Source organism: Puccinia triticina, chromosome 8A, assembly GCF_026914185.1.
Source record: "Puccinia triticina chromosome 8A, complete sequence".
In the NCBI taxonomy this organism is placed as follows: Eukaryota; Fungi; Basidiomycota; class Pucciniomycetes; order Pucciniales; family Pucciniaceae; genus Puccinia; species Puccinia triticina.
The window spans coordinates 1800029-1818630 of NC_070565.1; the positions used below are offsets into that span (position 1 = coordinate 1800029).

General features: G+C 45.8%; 3 protein-coding genes across 3 annotated transcripts; 1 reads left to right on the forward strand and 2 right to left on the reverse strand.

Moving 5' to 3' along the window:
- Positions 1-3644: 3644 nt before the first annotated feature.
- Positions 3645-3992, forward strand: PtA15_8A173 (uncharacterized protein; the record flags this gene model as incomplete). Its single annotated transcript, XM_053171574.1, has 1 exon — positions 3645-3992. The coding sequence occupies one exon, from the start codon at positions 3645-3647 to the stop codon at positions 3990-3992; it is 348 nt and encodes a 115-aa protein (XP_053022824.1).
- A 1773-nt stretch (positions 3993-5765) lies between these two features.
- On the reverse strand, positions 5766-6425 carry PtA15_8A174 (uncharacterized protein; the record flags this gene model as incomplete). The annotated part of the gene is made up of 1 exon (XM_053171575.1): positions 5766-6425. The coding sequence occupies one exon, from the start codon at positions 6423-6425 to the stop codon at positions 5766-5768; it is 660 nt and encodes a 219-aa protein (XP_053022825.1).
- Positions 6426-13676: 7251 nt separating this feature from the next.
- PtA15_8A175 (uncharacterized protein) lies at positions 13677-15606 on the reverse strand (the record flags this gene model as incomplete). Its single annotated transcript, XM_053171576.1, has 4 exons — positions 13677-13793; positions 14435-14544; positions 14624-15352; positions 15528-15606. 4 exons carry the CDS (start codon positions 15604-15606, stop codon positions 13677-13679), a joined length of 1035 nt encoding a protein of 344 aa, XP_053022826.1.
- Between the last annotated feature and the right edge of the window lie 2996 nt (positions 15607-18602).

An 18602-nucleotide genomic window follows, 5' to 3' on the forward strand; every position in this document is an offset into this window, starting at 1 on the left:
CACATTTTAGAAACTTCATCGCACCCACTTTATAACAACAGTTATCTTTTGATAACACTCCACTATCACTACATTAAACCTGCCAATCTGAGATTGGTGGCTTGTTTTAGTGTCTAGTGAACCAGGAAAGGCAGAGGTTTCCTCATACATCCCTTTCCGCACTCAGCAAAAGGTTCTCAGGAACACTTTTGAGCTTGACACCGCTGTGAGGCTGACGAAGTCTGCGCATGACGCGGAGCTTCGTCCCGATCATCCAGGCGCTGTGGTGGCCCCTCTCGTGGCCAGCTATTCAGGAGCATCACCGCCGCCAGCAGGATCATCAAGACTCAAGTTTATTTTCACTTCCCAAGACTCAATTTCCACGCTGGGGTGGACAGAAATCCGTCATTGGGTCCCGCGACTCAATGAAAGTTGATTAGGTAATCCAACATTGGGTCCCGCGACTCAATGAAAGTTGATTAGGTAATCCAACATTGGGTCTTGCGACTCAATGAAAGTTATGGTGCAGTCCCGACTCCCCAGGCCTCAAGATCTCTTCTCATCACATTTCCACCTTCAACTGGCTCCCCTATCTCTCCTTTTCCTTCTGTCCATTTTCCCATCTCCCTTCCTTCTCAGTTACCCATGCCTCTTCAGCTTTCTTGGTCCTAACACAGCGCCTGATGTGGGTTTATTTCCTTGTTTGTTTCTGATTTCTTTCTCTTCTGTTTGTTCTGCCTGTCTTGAGTGTTTTCTGTTTTCTCTTTCCTCTTTTTATTTTCCTCCCTCTGGTTCTTTTCTTCCTGACTCATCACGCTGTGTTTTCCTTAATTTTCCCTTGTGTTGTTTCCTTTCTTCTTTTTTATCTTGTTTGTTGTGAGTGTGTGCGCGTGTAGCGCGCGGAGGATGTGATGAAATGTATGTGACATGTCGCCCGGAGTCCAAGTTCAGCTTGAACTTGGATGATGGGTGGCCATGGCATTCTGATCCCCGGAATACGGACCATCACTGAGCTTATAGATCCTATCTTCAGAGTTTCAACTTACGGGCTCCGCCCGCCGATCATCCTTCATCAGAGTTTTCCGGATCTTTTTCCTTCCTCTTCCTTAAGATCACATCTCCCTCCCCCTCAAACAAAACAACCGCCGCCGAGGATCCAAACCCCCGGCGAACTTCTCAAAACCACCCAAAACCCAATAGCTATCCCTGATCCCCCCCATTTTCAGCGCTCATCACCACGGACCACCCAGCCACGAGGGCAGCCTAAACAGCACCCATCCCCTCACACGACTGCCTCCGCTTGTACGGACAGGAGTCCCTCAGCGCCTCTTGCTTAGTCGCCTCCATGGACAGGGGCGTTCCTTCCTTGATCCCCTGCAATCAAAGTTTTATTGTAATATATTCCAAACTTGATTCAAATCAAAATCTCTTAACTTTTTGTGGCAAATACAGGCCCAAATATGTTTCAAAAAAGCCTTGATAATTATGTACAATTATAAACCTGCAGGCCGCACAACAGGAATTCCAAATTCCTGGCCAACACCACCCTACACCACCTGTTCCGCCCGCCCCAGCCAGCCTGTGCGATAACCACGACCGCACGGCCTCACTGGGCCACACACATGCCGCCAGCTGCGACTCTAGCTAGTCCAGTGAGTGTGTCCGAAGCCAATACCCCCACTTCTGATATACCCCCAAGCCAGTCTGCCTCGCAAGGTTGGGTCAAAGCACCTAGAATCCTAAGCCTAGTAGTGCACCAGATCATGGCTAGCACAGACTATGTTGGGCCTAAGATCCAGGTCGGGAACACTCCGTTGACAGGGGCGGAGAGCGCTAGGCCTCATCCCTTGGCTGTAAGTGTCATAGAAAAAGGGACCAGGGGGGGCGGCGAGGTATGGGCCGGAGGGCTGCTTGGGGGTTGGGGGAACGTATCCGCAAGCCAGCTGGTATTGATAGTCAGCTAGGGTTGTTCCGGGGGGTGGGCCGTTTGAAACGTTCATTGCCGTCGGCCCGTCGCGTGAGTTTTGGGAGAGCTGAGATTGGATCGGGTTGGTTGGATTCTGGTTGGGAACGCTTCCGGCGGCTGGGCTGTTGCCAAATCTCAACTGCCTGCGGCCGTGTATTGCTGACCAAGGGTACAACTAAGTTCTACCGTTGGATTAGTGCAGTACAGTCTTGCATACATGTACTGTATGCCTGTAATTTGTTTTGATAACAAAAATTTGAAAATTTTTGATCCCTAATGACCTCCTCGAGGTCATAATGGTCATTTGGGCTATTTTTGAATCTGTACATAGAAAAAATCCAGACAAAAAAAGTTTTGGATGAATTTGGATTTTTTTTGAATGAAATTCCAATAACTGTTTATAATTGGGCCCTTAGGGCCCAATTGTAAACCAGTTTTGGGATAATATTGGGATTGTTTTCAAATAAGTTTGAAATCAAAAAAAGTTATCTTGGTGGTGCAGATACAGGGGCCAAAACTGTTTCAAACCAAGTGTAAATCACAAACCCACCACCATGCTGGATGAGTTTCTGGCGCAACTGAATATGAGCCTCCAATACCAAAGGTTGCTCTATTGACAGTTGTCCGTCTTGCATGCACCAAGACAATGGCAGCGACGGCAGAAGCCTTCTCAGGGACAACCTGGGTGGGGACAACTGGCCGCCAATGTCTGCCAACTCTCCCAAGCCAATAGATACCCGTGGATCAGCCTTGAAGGCTGATTCTTGCGCGCAACATCCTGGTTCAACGGCAAGAGCCTGTAGCTTGCTCATTCTGCAAGCTACATATGAGGTCCCAGGCATTGATAGATGCGCTTGCATCCTGGCTATCCATTCATGGTGTCCGTTTTGCAATTACCCACAAATCAGCCTTGATGGCTGTATCTTGCGCGAGTACATATGCTGTGGCCTTTGGGGGGGGGGGGGGGGAGTACTTGTCAGGTGTATGGCGGGCATCTGCATGCAGAGCTGTAATCACATTCAAAACAGTATTGGTAATCCAGTTTTCCCCAAACTACCTCCCCAAGGTGGTTTGGGTTGTTTTGAGACTTTCAATTCCGAAAAAGTTCACAAAAAGATCTTTCAAACTTATTTGAAAACAATCCCAATATCATCCCAAAACTTGTTTTTAATTGGGCCCTTAGCTAAGGGCCCAATTATAAACAGTTATTGGAATTTTATTCAACAAAAATCCAAATTCATTCAAAACTTTTTTTATCTGGATTTTTTTTATGTACAGATTCAAAAATAGCCCAAATGACCTCAAGGAGGTCATTTGAGATCAAAAAATTTCAAATTTTTGTTATCAAAACAAATTACAGGCATACAGGACTGTACCGCACTAATCCAACAGTAGAACTCAGTTCTACCATTGGTCAGCAATACACAGCCGCAGGCAGTTGAGATTTGGCAACAGCCCAGCCGCCGGAAGCGTTTCCAACCAGTATCCAACCAACCCGATCCAATCTCAGCTCTCCCAAAAATAACTCGACTGCGATGAACGCTTCAAACGGCCCACCTCCTGGAACAACCCTAGCTGACTATCAATACCAGCTGGCTTGCGGATATGTTCCCCCAACCCCCAAGCAGCCCTCCGGCCCATACCTCGCGGCTCCACCACCAGCCTCAATCATGTCGGGCCCGGCCCCGGGACAAACTACATGGCGAGTCATCCTCAACCGTCCGGCACCCCGCAAGCCCCGGTATGTCTGGAAGTGTTGAGCACCGCTAAACTCAATCAGGAGGCGGCCATTGCAATTGCAGAGAGCAAAGAACGGGCTCGCGAGGCAGATTGCAAGGCGGATCAAGAGGTCGCCCTGGCAATTGCCAAGGGAAACGAGCGTCAACGCAAGGCCGACCGGAAGGCGGAGCGTGAAGAGGCCAGGCTTGAGTGTGCAGAGGACGCCCGTCGGCACGCGGCGGATCAGGCCTACCAGGAGCAATCCCGCCAGGTCTTTCAAACGGCCATGCTTGCGTTTATGGCGAACTTGGGGGCAAGACCCACTTAGGAGAAATTCTATCGCGCGCGCATACTTTTGTATCTATTTCTCTATGTTTGATTGCAAAGATATTTTAGCAAGCAGGTCTCATCCGAGTCGCTGAAATTACCCATAGTATAGCAGCCGGCGGGATCACTCCACTTCCGGACTTGTGAGGAACAACTGAGTCATGATTATCACCTGAGCTCCTGAGCTCTGATTCACACCCGCTGACCCAGGGGGACTTTTGTCTGATCGGGTCAGACTCAATGAATGATTAGGGTCATGAAGTACCAACGGCCATCCCGGCGACCATCCATTCCCTGACACAAGGAAAAAACCCGGGCAAAACGTGCGGCTAATATAGACTGGAACTGTATGACCGCACCCACATTTTGGCCGGGTGTCCAAATAAGCCTTAAAGCGCACTTGTCCAGCGGCGGGCCCTCCGCAACCACTCATCTTCACATGACGAACACCACGAAGATGGCCAACCCAGGACCCACCCCGCGAAGCACAAGCAGGGCCAATAGAACAGCCAATGATCCCACTGTTCTGGGATTTGCTGGAGTTGCTGCCATTGCTACATGGCATACATATGAATAGGTGTGGGGTCAAGGGGAGGGGGGATCATTTGCAGCAATTGATTGTGTATGGTTGGGTGAGGCCGTGCGGTCGTGGTTATCACACAGATTGGGCGGGGCGGGCGGAACAGGTGGTGTTGGCCAGGAATTTGGAATTCCTGTTGTGTGGCCCGCAGGTTTATAATTGTACATAATTATCAAGGCTTTTTTGAAACATATTTGGGCCTGTATTTGTCACAAAAAGTTAGGAGATTTTGTTTTGAATCAAGTTTGGAATATATTACAATAAAACTTCGATAACTGTTTATAATTGGGCCCTAAGTTTGGGTTGACCAGAGCCTCTGAGGCGACAAATATTATCGGGCTCTGCAACCAATCCCTGGTCGGCGGCGCCCACCCATCCATTCTACCTTCAAGGCGCCAGTGAGTACCCTAGCCCTTTGTTTGTCACTGTCACTCATCACTCAGGAAAAATTAGACGAAAAAAATACTCCAAAAAAACACATCTATGGAGTATTGTTTTCGTCTAATTTTTCCTATCATTGTTGATTCGTTTCTTCCTCAGTTGATCTCATCCTCTTGCAGCGGCAAAGGGCGCATTTTCGCCTTTCAATTTTCTCATATTACCACGCTTATCCTGGTTTGGTGGAGTGCGCATGGCTCGCTACAGACAAAAGAACACCAACAAAAAAAGAGCACCGGCCGTTGAAGAGATAACCATAAATTTATATGTATCTGAGCCCCAAATTAGGAAAGATAACTAGAAGAAAGCCGATGCAAGAGTTGGATACTAAAGCAAAGTATGAGCCTGGCTACGGTTCGCAAGGAGAGCTTGAGTAATTGACGAGTTTTTTTTCATATGCTTGTGTGTGTTGTTTTCTCTTCAGTTGAAAGTTCTGTGTTTGGCACATTGTAATCCACGAAAATACCGGGAGGCGTCCTCCTCAGAACACGGGGTTTGCAGGGGATTTCATTCAACATAAGGAAGAAGAGCTTTCCAGACCTTTGCGAGAGCCCTGCGAAGGTGCCAGGTGTACAGCAGGTGATCGATGGAGCCGGGTTTGTTCGCCCAATCCACCCAGGCTTCAACAGGCTCTTTTAGCGCAAGTGCGTCGGCGCGCTCTTGCTCGCTCGCAACACCTCCATGTGCATCTATCTGATTCATAATCTCGACCATTTTTTCAAGAATATTTGCCCCGTCCATGGAGCTGAAACCGGCTTACATCCCCTTGAGGTCCGCAAGAATCTCGCGTGGCGCGGTGTCGGGGAGGCCTGTTGATGGACGTAGGATCGTGCGCAGACTTCGAGCCAACATGCCACGCGCACTATCAACGTACATAATGTAATGCGTGCGCTCCGGTGAGTACTCTCGGTTAGGTCTTGCACGTTTCCAGGTCGAGCGGATATGCCAATGGTGGTACAAGATTAAGTTGAGGATGTCTTTCGTCCTGGCAACGCCGTTCTGCTTCTCGATTTTATGGTGAGCTCCGATTATCGATCTTAGGAGTTTTAAACTTTTCTTGTAGCTGAACTGATCAAATTGCTGTTTGAGTGTCGCAAGAGTCTTGTTTGGGATACTTTCGGGATCTGGCTTTAACTGTGAGGTGCTTTTGCTAACCGCTTGATACGGTCGTAGAACTTTACGCAGATTGAAATCCAGTTCGTTAATTAGGGCCCAGGTGTCGTCTTCAGACGCCCGTCGGATCGCCCACTTGGTAAGTCCCTCGTAGTGATTTATCAACATGACAATGTCTTCTGGTTCGGCGACACCTTCCTGGTTGTATATTTTACCGAGCAGGCTGATAATTTCTTCCATCGAAACTAGACCTTCCTGGTCGATTTTCGTTTCATATTTGCTCTTGAAGTACTCAAGCAGCATGGGGTGGAATCTATGGTCCTCTGGTCTTTGGAGGCCCTGTGATTCTAGGATGTTGCTGATAGCTGCTTAATACATGAATGGCTAATCAGTAGGATGTTTGAGTTCTCTCAAGGGAAAACAACATATGCTAATATTTACCTTGGCCCGTCGAGCGACTATCTTCGGTACCCTGCCTCTCACCTACGGCAGACGGAATGCGCCCTGCACCGTTGAAAAAGTTCCCGGCTGAGTGCCTACCACTTGGCGCTCCTATCTGTACTTCTGTGATGAGCAAGTCAGTCGAAGTGAAAATATAGCGAGAGATGTACGCAGATATCTCACTCAATTCCTCCATAGGAGCACATAGTAACAGCCGAGTGGCCCCTAGCGCATGGAGAGCAATGTAAAATAAAAATTTGGTGTCCATGATCATGATCTTGTCTCGGTTGGGATTGAGAGGAATTATGGATTGGACGAGGGGCCTTGACTGAACCTCAAGTTTTACTTGAGCTAGTACGAGTGGGCAGGACGCGCTCTGGTGTTTTGAATGTCAAACTGAGCATACCATGTCCATTCATGTATGTACACCACGGCCCTCTTGCGACTGAAGTGAAAGGTTTTGGGTGGAGGGGAAATTGTAACGTTTTCAGTTTTGTACTGACTTAGTTACATTATTATGCGAGATTCTATAGCAGACCATCAATGAGTTTTTAATAATCTTTTGTGTTTTATTATTATTCGCTTGTTTTGTCGTGGAGGTCTGATCACATTGTTAACTACCTCTGGGTCTTGTCGTTTCTCTTCCTCTTTCCTTTTCTCTCATCGCGATATTCTTGTTCATTATCATCATCATCCTGAAGCCCTTATAAATAAAATCCTATTCCTATAAATCCCTTTCAAGAGTTTATCTTCGTTGAAGATAAACTACCTTTACTACATCTGAACATTGGTGATATTCTCTCTTGAGTTTATTCAAAACCGTTTAAGAAGTAAGAGTAGTAGGGGGTCCCTCACAATTATATCGCGATCTTTTTCAAATATTTGGCGAATTCGGATCTTCAAATCAAATCAATCATCATCCTTAGAATTTAGAAAAAAATTTTACCCTCGGAACAATTATCGTTCATCAATCACTTCGTTTATTAAATATACTTTATCGTCGTTCTCATAAAGTTGTTCTCATCAAATCCCATATTCTTTCCGGAATCATTGTCATCAAACTATCAATCTTCATACTCATCATCCCTCATCATCCAACCTTCAATTTTTCGTTCTCAACTTCGTCATCAAATTTTCAACTTTTGACCTCAAACTTCTCGTCATCAACCTTTCATTTTCATCCTTAATTTCGTCGTCAAACTTTCAAACTCCATCCTCAGTTTTACACGTTTTCGGCGGTTTTCACTTCTCCATCTTCTTCCTCAAACCTTCACAAAATGTCCGATAACTCCTCTCCAGTTCTTCCGTTGCGCATGTCGTTTCCTCCTTCTCCTAATCCACAATCTTCACGACCGGATTCTTCTTCTCCCAACCCACATACTTTTTTTCACCAGAGTACTCAACAATTTATTACTCCCTTTCAAAGCCCGTTACCGAACGTCATGATCTCAGATACAGCTCAACGATCTCTCCCCCCTCTTGGTCCAGTTCCAGCGGATTTCGAACCTCGACCAATTGAATCTCTTCCGCTTTCCAACTCGCCCACTCCTCTTCACACGGGCGATCACACTTTCACAGGTAGTCGTTCTTTGCCTAGAGGACAAGAGGATACGGTCTCGGGACTCATTGCGGGACTCGATGTCAACAGTTTGCCGGATCGTGATCAAACTATTTTGGCGAATTCTCAAGCCATCGCTTCTCTTCAGCTTCAGGCAAGACGAAATGAAGAAACCATTCGACGGAACGATGCAACCATCAAGGATTTGTCTCAATTATTGGTTTTCGCTAATGATTTCACCCAAATGAAGTCTCATTATGCGCAGGAATTTCTTCAAGTTCGAAATACTATCAATACAGCTTCAAATTCAACTAATTCACGACTTACAAATTTGGAAGAAGCGACATCTCGACAGACGTCAGGTTTTCATCCCCAACCTCCTCATTTTGCGCATATCTATTTTTCAGGAAATATAAAAGAGACTTACCGGTTTTGTTCTAAGATGAGAGACACTTTTGCGCAGTTCCATGATCATTTTTCTTCGGAACGACAAAAGATTCTCTGGATCACTTCTTATTTTCGCGCTCCGTCGGGGAATTTGGGGGACGACTGTCCTTCTTACAACTAGTGGCGTGGATTATTGAAGAAGAATGCAGAGGCGTTGGGGTTGCCGACGATTCGTGCTTCTTCCTTGGCCGAATTTGTTGTCAAGGATCTTGACTCTGCGGAATCTTTTCTTCAATGTTTGGAATCCGTTTTTTCGAATCATCGAGAAAAAGAAGAAGCACAAGAAAAGCTGGCCGCCCTCCGTCAAGGATCTAAGTCGATCACTGACTTCAACATTGAGTTTAATTCGTATTTGCATCTGGTAGATTATTCTGACTCAACCTTGGTAGCTCTTTATCAATCTGCGGTTAATCCCAAGATTCATGAGTGTGGTGTTATTCGTGGCGGCTGGTCGACCATCAAGACTTTGGAAGACAAGCAAGAACGTGCTGTGGAATTGGCCCCGGATGCGGGAGAAGTGGCATCATTGAATCACCGACGATCGGCTCCTGCACCACCAATTGAATACCAAGTCGCAGTCCCGCCGGCGTCGTCTGCTGCCGTGGCTCCTCCACCGAAGAGTAATCAACAGGTTCCGATGGACATCGATGTCATGTCGGCGGAAGCGGGATTCACTTATCCCCTTTGGAGGGAAGAGGCTCGCAGGCGTGGGATTTGCATTCGTTGCGCGAATACTTTTGATGAAGAACATTACAGAAAACGGGGTTGCCCTATTCAGGAGGACGATTGGTTAAAGAAGGACGCTATTTTGGCTGTTTGGAAGAGTTGGGGAGGCTCTTTGCGTGAAGACAGAAATTGTTTGGACTCGAGCCGACCCCGTTATTCCGACAGAGGGAAGAAACGCGAATCTAATCTAGAAGTCATTGATGAACCGGTTTTGAAGAAGCGAAATCAATCGGTTCCTAACGAGTCCATTTCTGCGCCTTCGATTTCGTTGAGTCAATCTCCGGGGGCGGAGTATGGGGGCGTTTGATATGTGGATGCAATCTCAAATGAAACTCTCACAGTGGCTGAATTGTTATTCAACCGCGAATTAAGTAAGGAGGAACATGACGAATGTAAGCCATTTCATCATGTTAAGGTTTCTCCATTAAGTAATCGCCCTACTTATGATGGGAAAATGATAGTCGAGAATAATTCTACAGTTGATGTTTCAGTTTTGGTAGATTCTGGAGCGTCTAATTCTTTTATTGATCAATCTTTCGCGCTTTCACAGAGTTTAGAAGTTCATCGACTGCATCAGCCATTATCAATACGATCGTTCGATGGTTCGACTGCAGTTTCAGGCGATGTAACTTCATACGTGGAGGTTTTTCTTTTGGTACCGATTGTGGACGGAAAGTTTTTAGAATCGCGGGTTTGATTGAATATAACTTGTTTATCTTCTTTGCGTGTTATCTTGGGGAGCACTTGGCTCAGAGATACAAATACATTTATCGGGGGGAAGGATAATGACATTGTGATAAATGGTTGTCTTTCTTTTAATTCTACGATTGATGAAGCGCCTGGTAGTTGCTTATTGAAAGATTTCTCTGATGTGTTTGTTACGGATAGTTTAGCTTCCCTACCTCCTCATCGTTTAGTTTTTGATTGCGAAGTGAATCTTAAAGACAATGCTATTCCACCATTCGGCAAGATGTACAACCTGAGCAAGAGTGAGAGAGACGCTTTAAAGGATTACATTGATGATAATTTGAAGAAAGGATTCATTAAGGTTTCCTCATCTCCGGCTGCAGCGCCTATTTTCTATGTGAAGGTGGAGGGTAAGGCTGACCGTCCTTGCGTGGATTATAGGTTACTGAATAGTATGACGGTTAGGGATTCATATCCTCTTCCGGTGATTTCGCATTTGCTGAACAATTTGCACGGGTGTAAGTTTTTATCAAAGATAGATCTGAAAGCGGCCTTTAATCTTCTGAGGGTGGCGCCGGGACATGAGTGGAAAACAGTGTTTCGGACTCCTTGGGGCCTATATGAGTATCAGGTCATGCCTTTTGGTTTGGCAAACGCGCCTGCCACCTTTCAGAGATTCATACAACATGTGTTGCGTGAGTACTTAGAGGTGTGTTGTTTTGTTTATATTGATGATATTTTAATTTTTTCTCGAGATGCAGTTTCACATTTAGCCGATCTCAGGAATATTTTGTCGAAGCTAAGAGAATATTCTTTGAAGGCGTCGTTACATAAGTGTGAGTTTTTTTGTGACAAGGTCACTTTTCTAGGTTTTGATATTACTCAAGAAGGATTGAAGATGAATTCTAAGAAGTTGGATACGATAAATCAGTGGCCCTACCCGTCAAATCTGAAAGAACTTCGAAAGTTTCTAGGATTTACGAACTTTTATAGGAAATTCATTCCGGGTTTTTCGGATGTTGCGGGCCCGTTGACGTCTTTGACAAAGGGTGATGTAGGTAATACGGTGGGTTGGAAAACTGAATTGTCTGTGAAAGCTTTTGTGAAATTGAAGTCTTTGTTTGTTAACGAGCCGTTGCTAGTTCATTTCGATTTTGATAAACCTCGTTATGTACATGTGGATAGCTCAGGATTTGCGATTGCAGCGGTCTTAAGCCAACCAGATGGTCAAGGCAGGCTTTTACCGGTAAGTTATTTTTCGAGGAAGTTGACAGACAGAGAGCGTTCTTGGATGATTTTCGATTTAGAATTGTTGGCGATTGTTGAGGCTTGCGAAGAATGGCGAGCATGGCTAATGGGGACGGTGGAACCAGTTAAGGTTTTTTCGGATCATTCTAATCTATTGTATTTTAAAACCGCTAAATATTTGTCTCCTAAACAAGCTCGTTGGGCTTTGACGTTAGATAATTTTAATATGTTAATCTATCATATTGCAGGAAAGTTAAATCCCGCGGACGGCCCTAGTAGGCGGGAGGATTTTGTGGGTTTGCGGTTGGATATTCCAGAAGCTAAGTCCATTGTTGATAAGATGGTACCGATGGAGCAGTTAGAGGAGATAGTTCCCTCGGAGTCGGTAGGGTTTCATGGTATTCATGATTTAGCTTTTCAAAGACCAAATCAATTATTATTGAATTATTTTGCGCAGCATTATACTGATAAAGATTTGACAGGGAAAGACGTAAAATGTATTGACGGTTTAAATTTTCACAGAGACAGACTTTTAGTGCCTAGTACGTTGAGGATTAAATTGATTAGAATGTATCATGATGCCCCAACGGTGGAGCACCCCGGCGTTGCTCATACTCTTTCGACTCTAATGCGCACCTTTTCTTGGCCGGGGGTTGGACGAATGGTGTCGGATTACGTAAAGTCTTGTGATTCTTGTCAGCGAGTAAAGGCGCGCAGGCAAGCTAAATCAGGCGAATTGGTTTCTTTGGTTCCGGGACCCAAGCCGTGGAGCTTGATTGGGATGGATATGATTACGAAGTTACCTAGTTCAGCTGGGTTTGATTCCATTTTGGTAGTTATTGATTTGTTGAGCAAATTAACGCACTTTATCCCTTGTAAAGAAGCTTCTTCTTTGTTGGTTTTGGCAGGTTTGTTTAGGAAGCATATATTCAAACTGCATGGGTTACCCAATAAGATCATTTCGGATCGGGGCACTACTTTTGTAAGTGAATTTTGGAAAGCTTTGATGAATTCTTTGAATATACAGTCGGGTTTGTCAACCGCTTATCATCCGCAGACAGACGGTCAAACAGAACGGATGAATCAAGTATTGGAAGATTACTTGCGACATTTTTGTTCTTATTACCAAGATAATTGGGATAAATGTTTGGACATGGCTGAATTTTCAATAAATAATTTAGATTCGGGAAGTCTTGGGGTTTCTCCTTTTTTCTTTTCTTACGGGCATCATCCAAAATTCAACATTATGACTGAATCTGTGGGTTGTAAGGATTTAGATGAATTCATTTTAGATTTGCAATTGACCCAGGAAAAGGCGATGGAATGTTTGGCGCTGGCGCGGAAGAAACAATCCTTGTATTACAATGTAGGTAAAAAGCCGGCGCCGGTGTTTGTAGAAGGTGAGTATGTTTTACTTTTGCGTAAATTTATACAATCAAGGAGATTAAATTCGAAATTAGATTATCGCTACATCGGTCCGTTTCGTGTGAAGAAGATGGTAGCTGGTTTGAATGCGGTGGAATTAGATTTAGGAAGGGAATATCCGAAATTACACCCTGTGTTTAATGTTTTGTTGATTGTTAGATATGTTTCACCCAACAGTATTCTGGATCGTGGGGTATTGGATGGGATAAAAGAAAAGTATTACAGCGATGCAGAGGTAGTCGATTGGTTGGTACTGAGGGCTATTTTGGACGTTCGTTCTCCTAAGAAGGGTAAGTTTGAGTATTTAATTTCTTGGAAGGGTTCCACGGTAGCAAACGACACGTGGGTGGCGGAGGAGCACATTCCGGAATCGGTGAGAGGTTCGTTAAGTTCTTTTAAAGAGATTCATGAGAAGATATTTGGTACAAAGAAAAGGAAGAAAGGTAAGGCGGCGAGTAAGTCTACCGGAGTGTTGCAGGTACATGGTTAGGCTAATTTGTAACGTTTTCAGTTTTGTACTGACTTAGTTACATTATTATGCGAGATTCTATAGCAGACCATCAATGAGTTTTTAATAATCTTTTGTGTTTTATTATTATTCGCTTGTTTTGTCGTGGAGGTCTGATCAAATTGTTAACTACCTCTGGGTCTTGTCGTTTCTCTTCCTCTTTCCTTTTCTCTCATCGCGATATTCTTGTTCATTATCATCATCATCCTGAAGCCCTTATAAATAAAATCCTATTCCTATAAATCCCTTTCAAGAGTTTATCTTCGTTGAAGATAAACTACCTTTACTACATCTGAACATTGGTGATATTCTCTCTTGAGTTTATTCAAAACCGTTTAAGAAGTAAGAGTAGTAGGGGGTCCCTCACAGAAATGCTTCCAGCCATCGTGGCACAGCAAAACACTTATTTACAGTTTAGGAATGCTGGAAAAAAATGTTTCCAGTCATGAAACAGTTTTTGAAAAATGTACGGAAGCCCAGGTATGACCGTACATGAACAGCATCCTGCCACTTCCTAAACATCGAATTCCCTAGTGGGGGCGGCGAGCGTGGAGATCGGGGGGAGGAGCTGGTGCTGGGTGTCGTTGATGGTGTGTCCGAGAGAGGCGTCGATGTGGGTCTCGTGGGCGGTCTTGCGGTGGAGAGACGCAGGCCGTGCACCGAACGGTCGACTGGATCATGCGTAAAATCCGGTCCGATCCCGGCTGAACTTGTCCGAGTTCGTCGGCGGAATGTGGATTACATAAATATGTATGTGAACATGTGCGACCATTTGGACCGGAGTCCTTGGGAAATCCGGGCCATGGTGATAGAAGCCCAAGTTGCCGATAGGCGCATATGTACATACATATTTGCTTTAATCATGTGCAAAAATATTTATCTATAATGTATTTACATTTTTTTGGGTGTTTTGTTTGGGTATATATTTATATAAGATGCCTTTCAATTGGGAGGTCGGTATTTGATACGGATGCCAGGTTTGGAAGACCAACTGGCACCTTTGGATACAAAATGCAAAACCCAATGTCCAAAACAAAAATAGAAATCAAAAACCGGTGGGGCAATTCGCGTCCGCCCAGGGCTTCCGTAGATGAGCTTTTGGGGTGAGGGGAAGCGTATAAATAGAGCACGTCGGAGAGAAGAGGGGATTCAAGGCGCCCGAGTTTCGGTGGAGGAAATGCTGGATTTTTTTTTCAAGAAGTGGGGAATCTCTGTAGGAGATGAGGAAGGTGATTCGAACTTTCTTTGTCGCACTTGTTCGGCGCGACGCACACTTTCTTCAACCGAAACATCCTTCGAGCCAGAACACGCTTTAACAATCAGATGGCGTTTGAGAGCGTCCTTCCTAGAGAAACCTTTCTCGCACCATCCGCAGGGGAATGCTATAGACAAAAAAAAAGAAACTGATCAACCATCGGTTCTCGAGAGACTTAACGAAGGATAGGCTTAGGATTTACGAACGTTTCACTTCCAAATGGATCCGGGTATGTCGCTTGAGGTCGTGATTTCTGTTGAACCTGGCTCCACATTTTTCACAAATGAAAGGTTTTTCGGGCGGTAGGGTCGAATGAGGCACTAGACAGCCGTAAGGAGATGTGGCAGCCCCGGGGTAAACGGCTTGAGGGTACAAGGTTCGGTGTGCATTTGAGCGGCATTCGTTGTAGCTGAACTCATCGAGTGGGTGATAATCTGACACTGCCGCATAGCAATACTCTGGATGGTAAGTGGCGTACGGTCCAGGAAGACGATAAGGGTGCGAGGCTGATCGGTGGTTGAGACGGAGGCAGTGGGAGAGATCACCACGCTCACGCCCATACATGACTTCCGTAGTAGGGCTACGACTTTGGTCGTACTCGTAGGTGGGCTGAGACAGCCAGGTCGATTGCGGATGCTCATGCCGTGAATTCAAAAGAGGAGGTAATTGCACTTGTGAAGGTACTGGGCAGGGAAATGATTCGGAAGATGGAGTGACAAGGGTCTCATGTGGTAGATGAGGAGGTGCACATTGAACGGGTGGGGAGCTTGGTGCAGCTGTTATGCTTGAGGTGGCGAAAGCTAGGAAGGGATAGTTATCATAGTGCTCATATTTAACTGGAGATTCGTATTTGACTATGGAATCTTCGTGCTTAGGTTGGACGGCTTCGTACTCGGCCGGCGAGGGTTCGGGTTCACATTGAGCCGGAGACACAGCTGGGTACGAATGGTACAAAAAGCTTTCGGGGTTGGAATCTGTCCCTGAAAGATGTTTACAAGTCAGGTTACAATTTATCTCGCGTCACAGCCATGAAACCACGCCTCCCCAGGGCTGAAACTCCAAGCCACAGTTTGCCCCAAGCCATGGCCATATAGATAGGAGGTCACTTACGTTGCAGTGTTGGTTTGATGTCATCTGCATACTGGAGGTTTTCCCCAGCAAAACTGGCTTGACGTGCAGCGGATGTCATGGAATCTGGTGCAAGGGATGATACACAGAGGCGTCCAAGGCGTTGAAAAGTTTGTTCTTGGATCGGGGATAGCAAGGTATAATATATACGGTGATGTCAGGAAACTTGTTAGGGTGTTTTGCGCTGGTAACGCGAAAGGACCGAAGAGGTAGGTGTGAATGAGTATCTTAGTAAGGCGCCAGGGCACGTAGCAGCGTGTTACCAGGAGATTTGAAAGGGAAATTGAGAGATGCTTTGTAGACAACTCAAAGGAGTCTTGACTTTAAATTTTGATCAGGTCTGATTGACACGAGTTCGGACTCGTTAAGCGTGACCAAACAATTCTTTTGAATGCCTCCTGTTTAGTTGACTTGTCTGCTTCTTACAGTATGCAGACACCTAGATGAGGTCTGGGGATGGAAAAAGGGTGCACTATGACGCTCGCCCGTGGTGGACGGATCTTCTCATTCTTCTGGCTTGTTGCATGTATGACAAAAATTTGAACAACTTGTTCAAGTTAACTTTTTTCCGAACCAAAATGTACGTATACACACATGCACTTTTGCACTGCCATTGGATGGAAGTGCTTTCCAATTAATACCGATAGAGAAGGAATCGGGAAGAAATTGAATGACGCTACAGTCGAATGATGAATCGGACAGTATGTAGAATCTGTTGCCCATTGGAATTTGAATCGTACCGAAAGTTCCGCAGATACTGATACATACAGCAGAAGCGAGAATGCTTGCGGGCTCGTGTGGCTGAAAATGATTTCTCAGGCCTTCACTGTACAGGCAGTCATGAAAACACCTTTGGACGGTTGGGTTGGGTGCCGGGCCGGCCATGGAGGGGCAGCAGGGTGGGCGTGAGCGGGCCGGAGAGTGAAGAAGTCACTCTAAGATTCCAATGGTGCAACCCTGGAGACCTCAAAGTTAAAAACAAAGAAACTGGGGTTTTTCTAGTGATTGCATTCCTGACATACAGGAGACATACAGGCTTTGAGGCTGAAATCAGCAGCCAAAAATTTGGGCCTACACGCAATGGTAACCATGAAGCACATAAATATTTATTCAAAAGCGTGAGCCTAGCGTGAGCTGTAATGTGATGAGTATACCTTCAACAGTCTCTCCTCATTAACCATCACATTGATATGTACATAGGAGGTGGCCATGAACCATTCTTCCAATCCTCCCGGGCCGATGCAATCGGTTGGCCCCAAAGGGAGGAGGAAACCCGCAACATCACATGATTCCGTCTGGGACCAATTTAGCGATGCGAATCGAGCAAAACTGAGCTGACAGCCTGCTGTTTGAGTTGTGTGAGTGGGTTGCCTTTGAATGCTGTTTTGAACCAGGAGACCGGGACGCGCTCGCGCGCTATAGCTGATCGACATGCTGCATATGACTCGGCGCGTACTGGGAGGTCCTGAGCTCGGAGTTGCTGGAGCGCCACCCGTACCGATGGCAGCTTTTCAACGCCAATGGGCCCTTGTAGATCCAACAAACGGCAACATTTTTCAGCGCCGCCTCAAGACCCAAAAATGAACGGTAGCAGCCCCGCAGCCATCGTGATGGAGGAATATCCCTTGGGAGTTGAAAAATCGACTCCCAAGAATTAATAAATCAACTCCCAAAAGTCGTTTACGTCGCGCGGACCGCCTCTGGACGTCCGTCCCCGGTCCGTGGGACCAAAGTTTGACCCGCACGCATTTTGGGAGTCGGAAAATTAATTCTACTCTCCAGAATGGGAGTCGGAATTTTAATTTCACAAAAAATGACAGAAAATAAAGAAAAATTTATACCTCTGCACTGGGGCATCTAAAGCCCCCCAAAATTTTACAGCGGCCACAAAGCACTCTGAATAACACCTGATGAGCCTCATGGCATTGGCGCACCCCAGGAAAGGGGTGTGCTACTGTGTCTAATTTGGCGGATTTCTTTAGTAGGAAATCCGCCAAAGCCTTAGCTCCAGTGCCCCAAAGCCCCCCAAAATTTTACAGTGGGCATAATAGCCTCTGAATGGCACATGGTGAAATTCTTGGCAGTCTTAAACCCCAGGAAAGGGGTGTGCTACTGTGGGTCTAATTTGGCGGATTTCCTACTAAGGAAATCCGCCAAAGCCTTTGCCACAGTGCCCCAAAGTGCACCAAACTTTTGGATCATGAAATAAAATACTCTGTAACCAAATGGTTAGCTGCAAGAAAGTAACAAACCAGCATAAAATAATTTTGAGGCAGCAGGGGCTTTTGGTTATATCTGTTACTAATTGCCTCCGCAACAGATAATAGTGCCTCTGCAACAGTTGATAGCGCCTCCGCAAGAGTTAATAGTGCCCCCGCCACAGCTAATAGTGCCTCCGCCACAGTTAATAGTGCCTCCACCACAGTTAATAGTGCCTCCGCCACAGTTAATAGTGCCTCTGCCACTGTTAATAGTGCCTCCACCACAGTTATGTTGCGGAAGGATTATTAACTGTGGCGGATGGGGCACAAACTTTGAAAGAGGCACTATTAACTGTAGCGGATGCACTATTAACTATGGAGGAGGAACTATTAACTGTGGCGGAGGCACTATTAACTGTGGCGGAGGCACTATTAACTGTGTTGGAGGCACTATTAACTGTGGCGGAGGCACTATTAACTGTGGCGGAGGCACTATTAACTGTGGCGGAGGCACTATTAACTGTGGCGGAGGCACTATTAACTGTGGCAGAGGCACTATTAAATGTGTCCGGGCACTATTAACTCTTGCAGAGGCGCTATCAACTGTTGCGGAGGCACTATTATCTGTTGTGGAGGCAATTAGTAGCAGATATAACCAAAAGCCCCTGCTGCCTCAAAATTATTTTATGCTGGTGTGTTACTGTCTTGCAGCTAGCCATTTGGTTACAGAGTATTTTATTTCATGATCCAAAAGTTTGGTGCACTTTGGGGCACTGTGGCAAAGGCTTTGGCGGATTTCCTTAGTAGGAAATCCGCCAAATTAGACCCACAGTAGCACACCCCTTTCCTGGGGTTT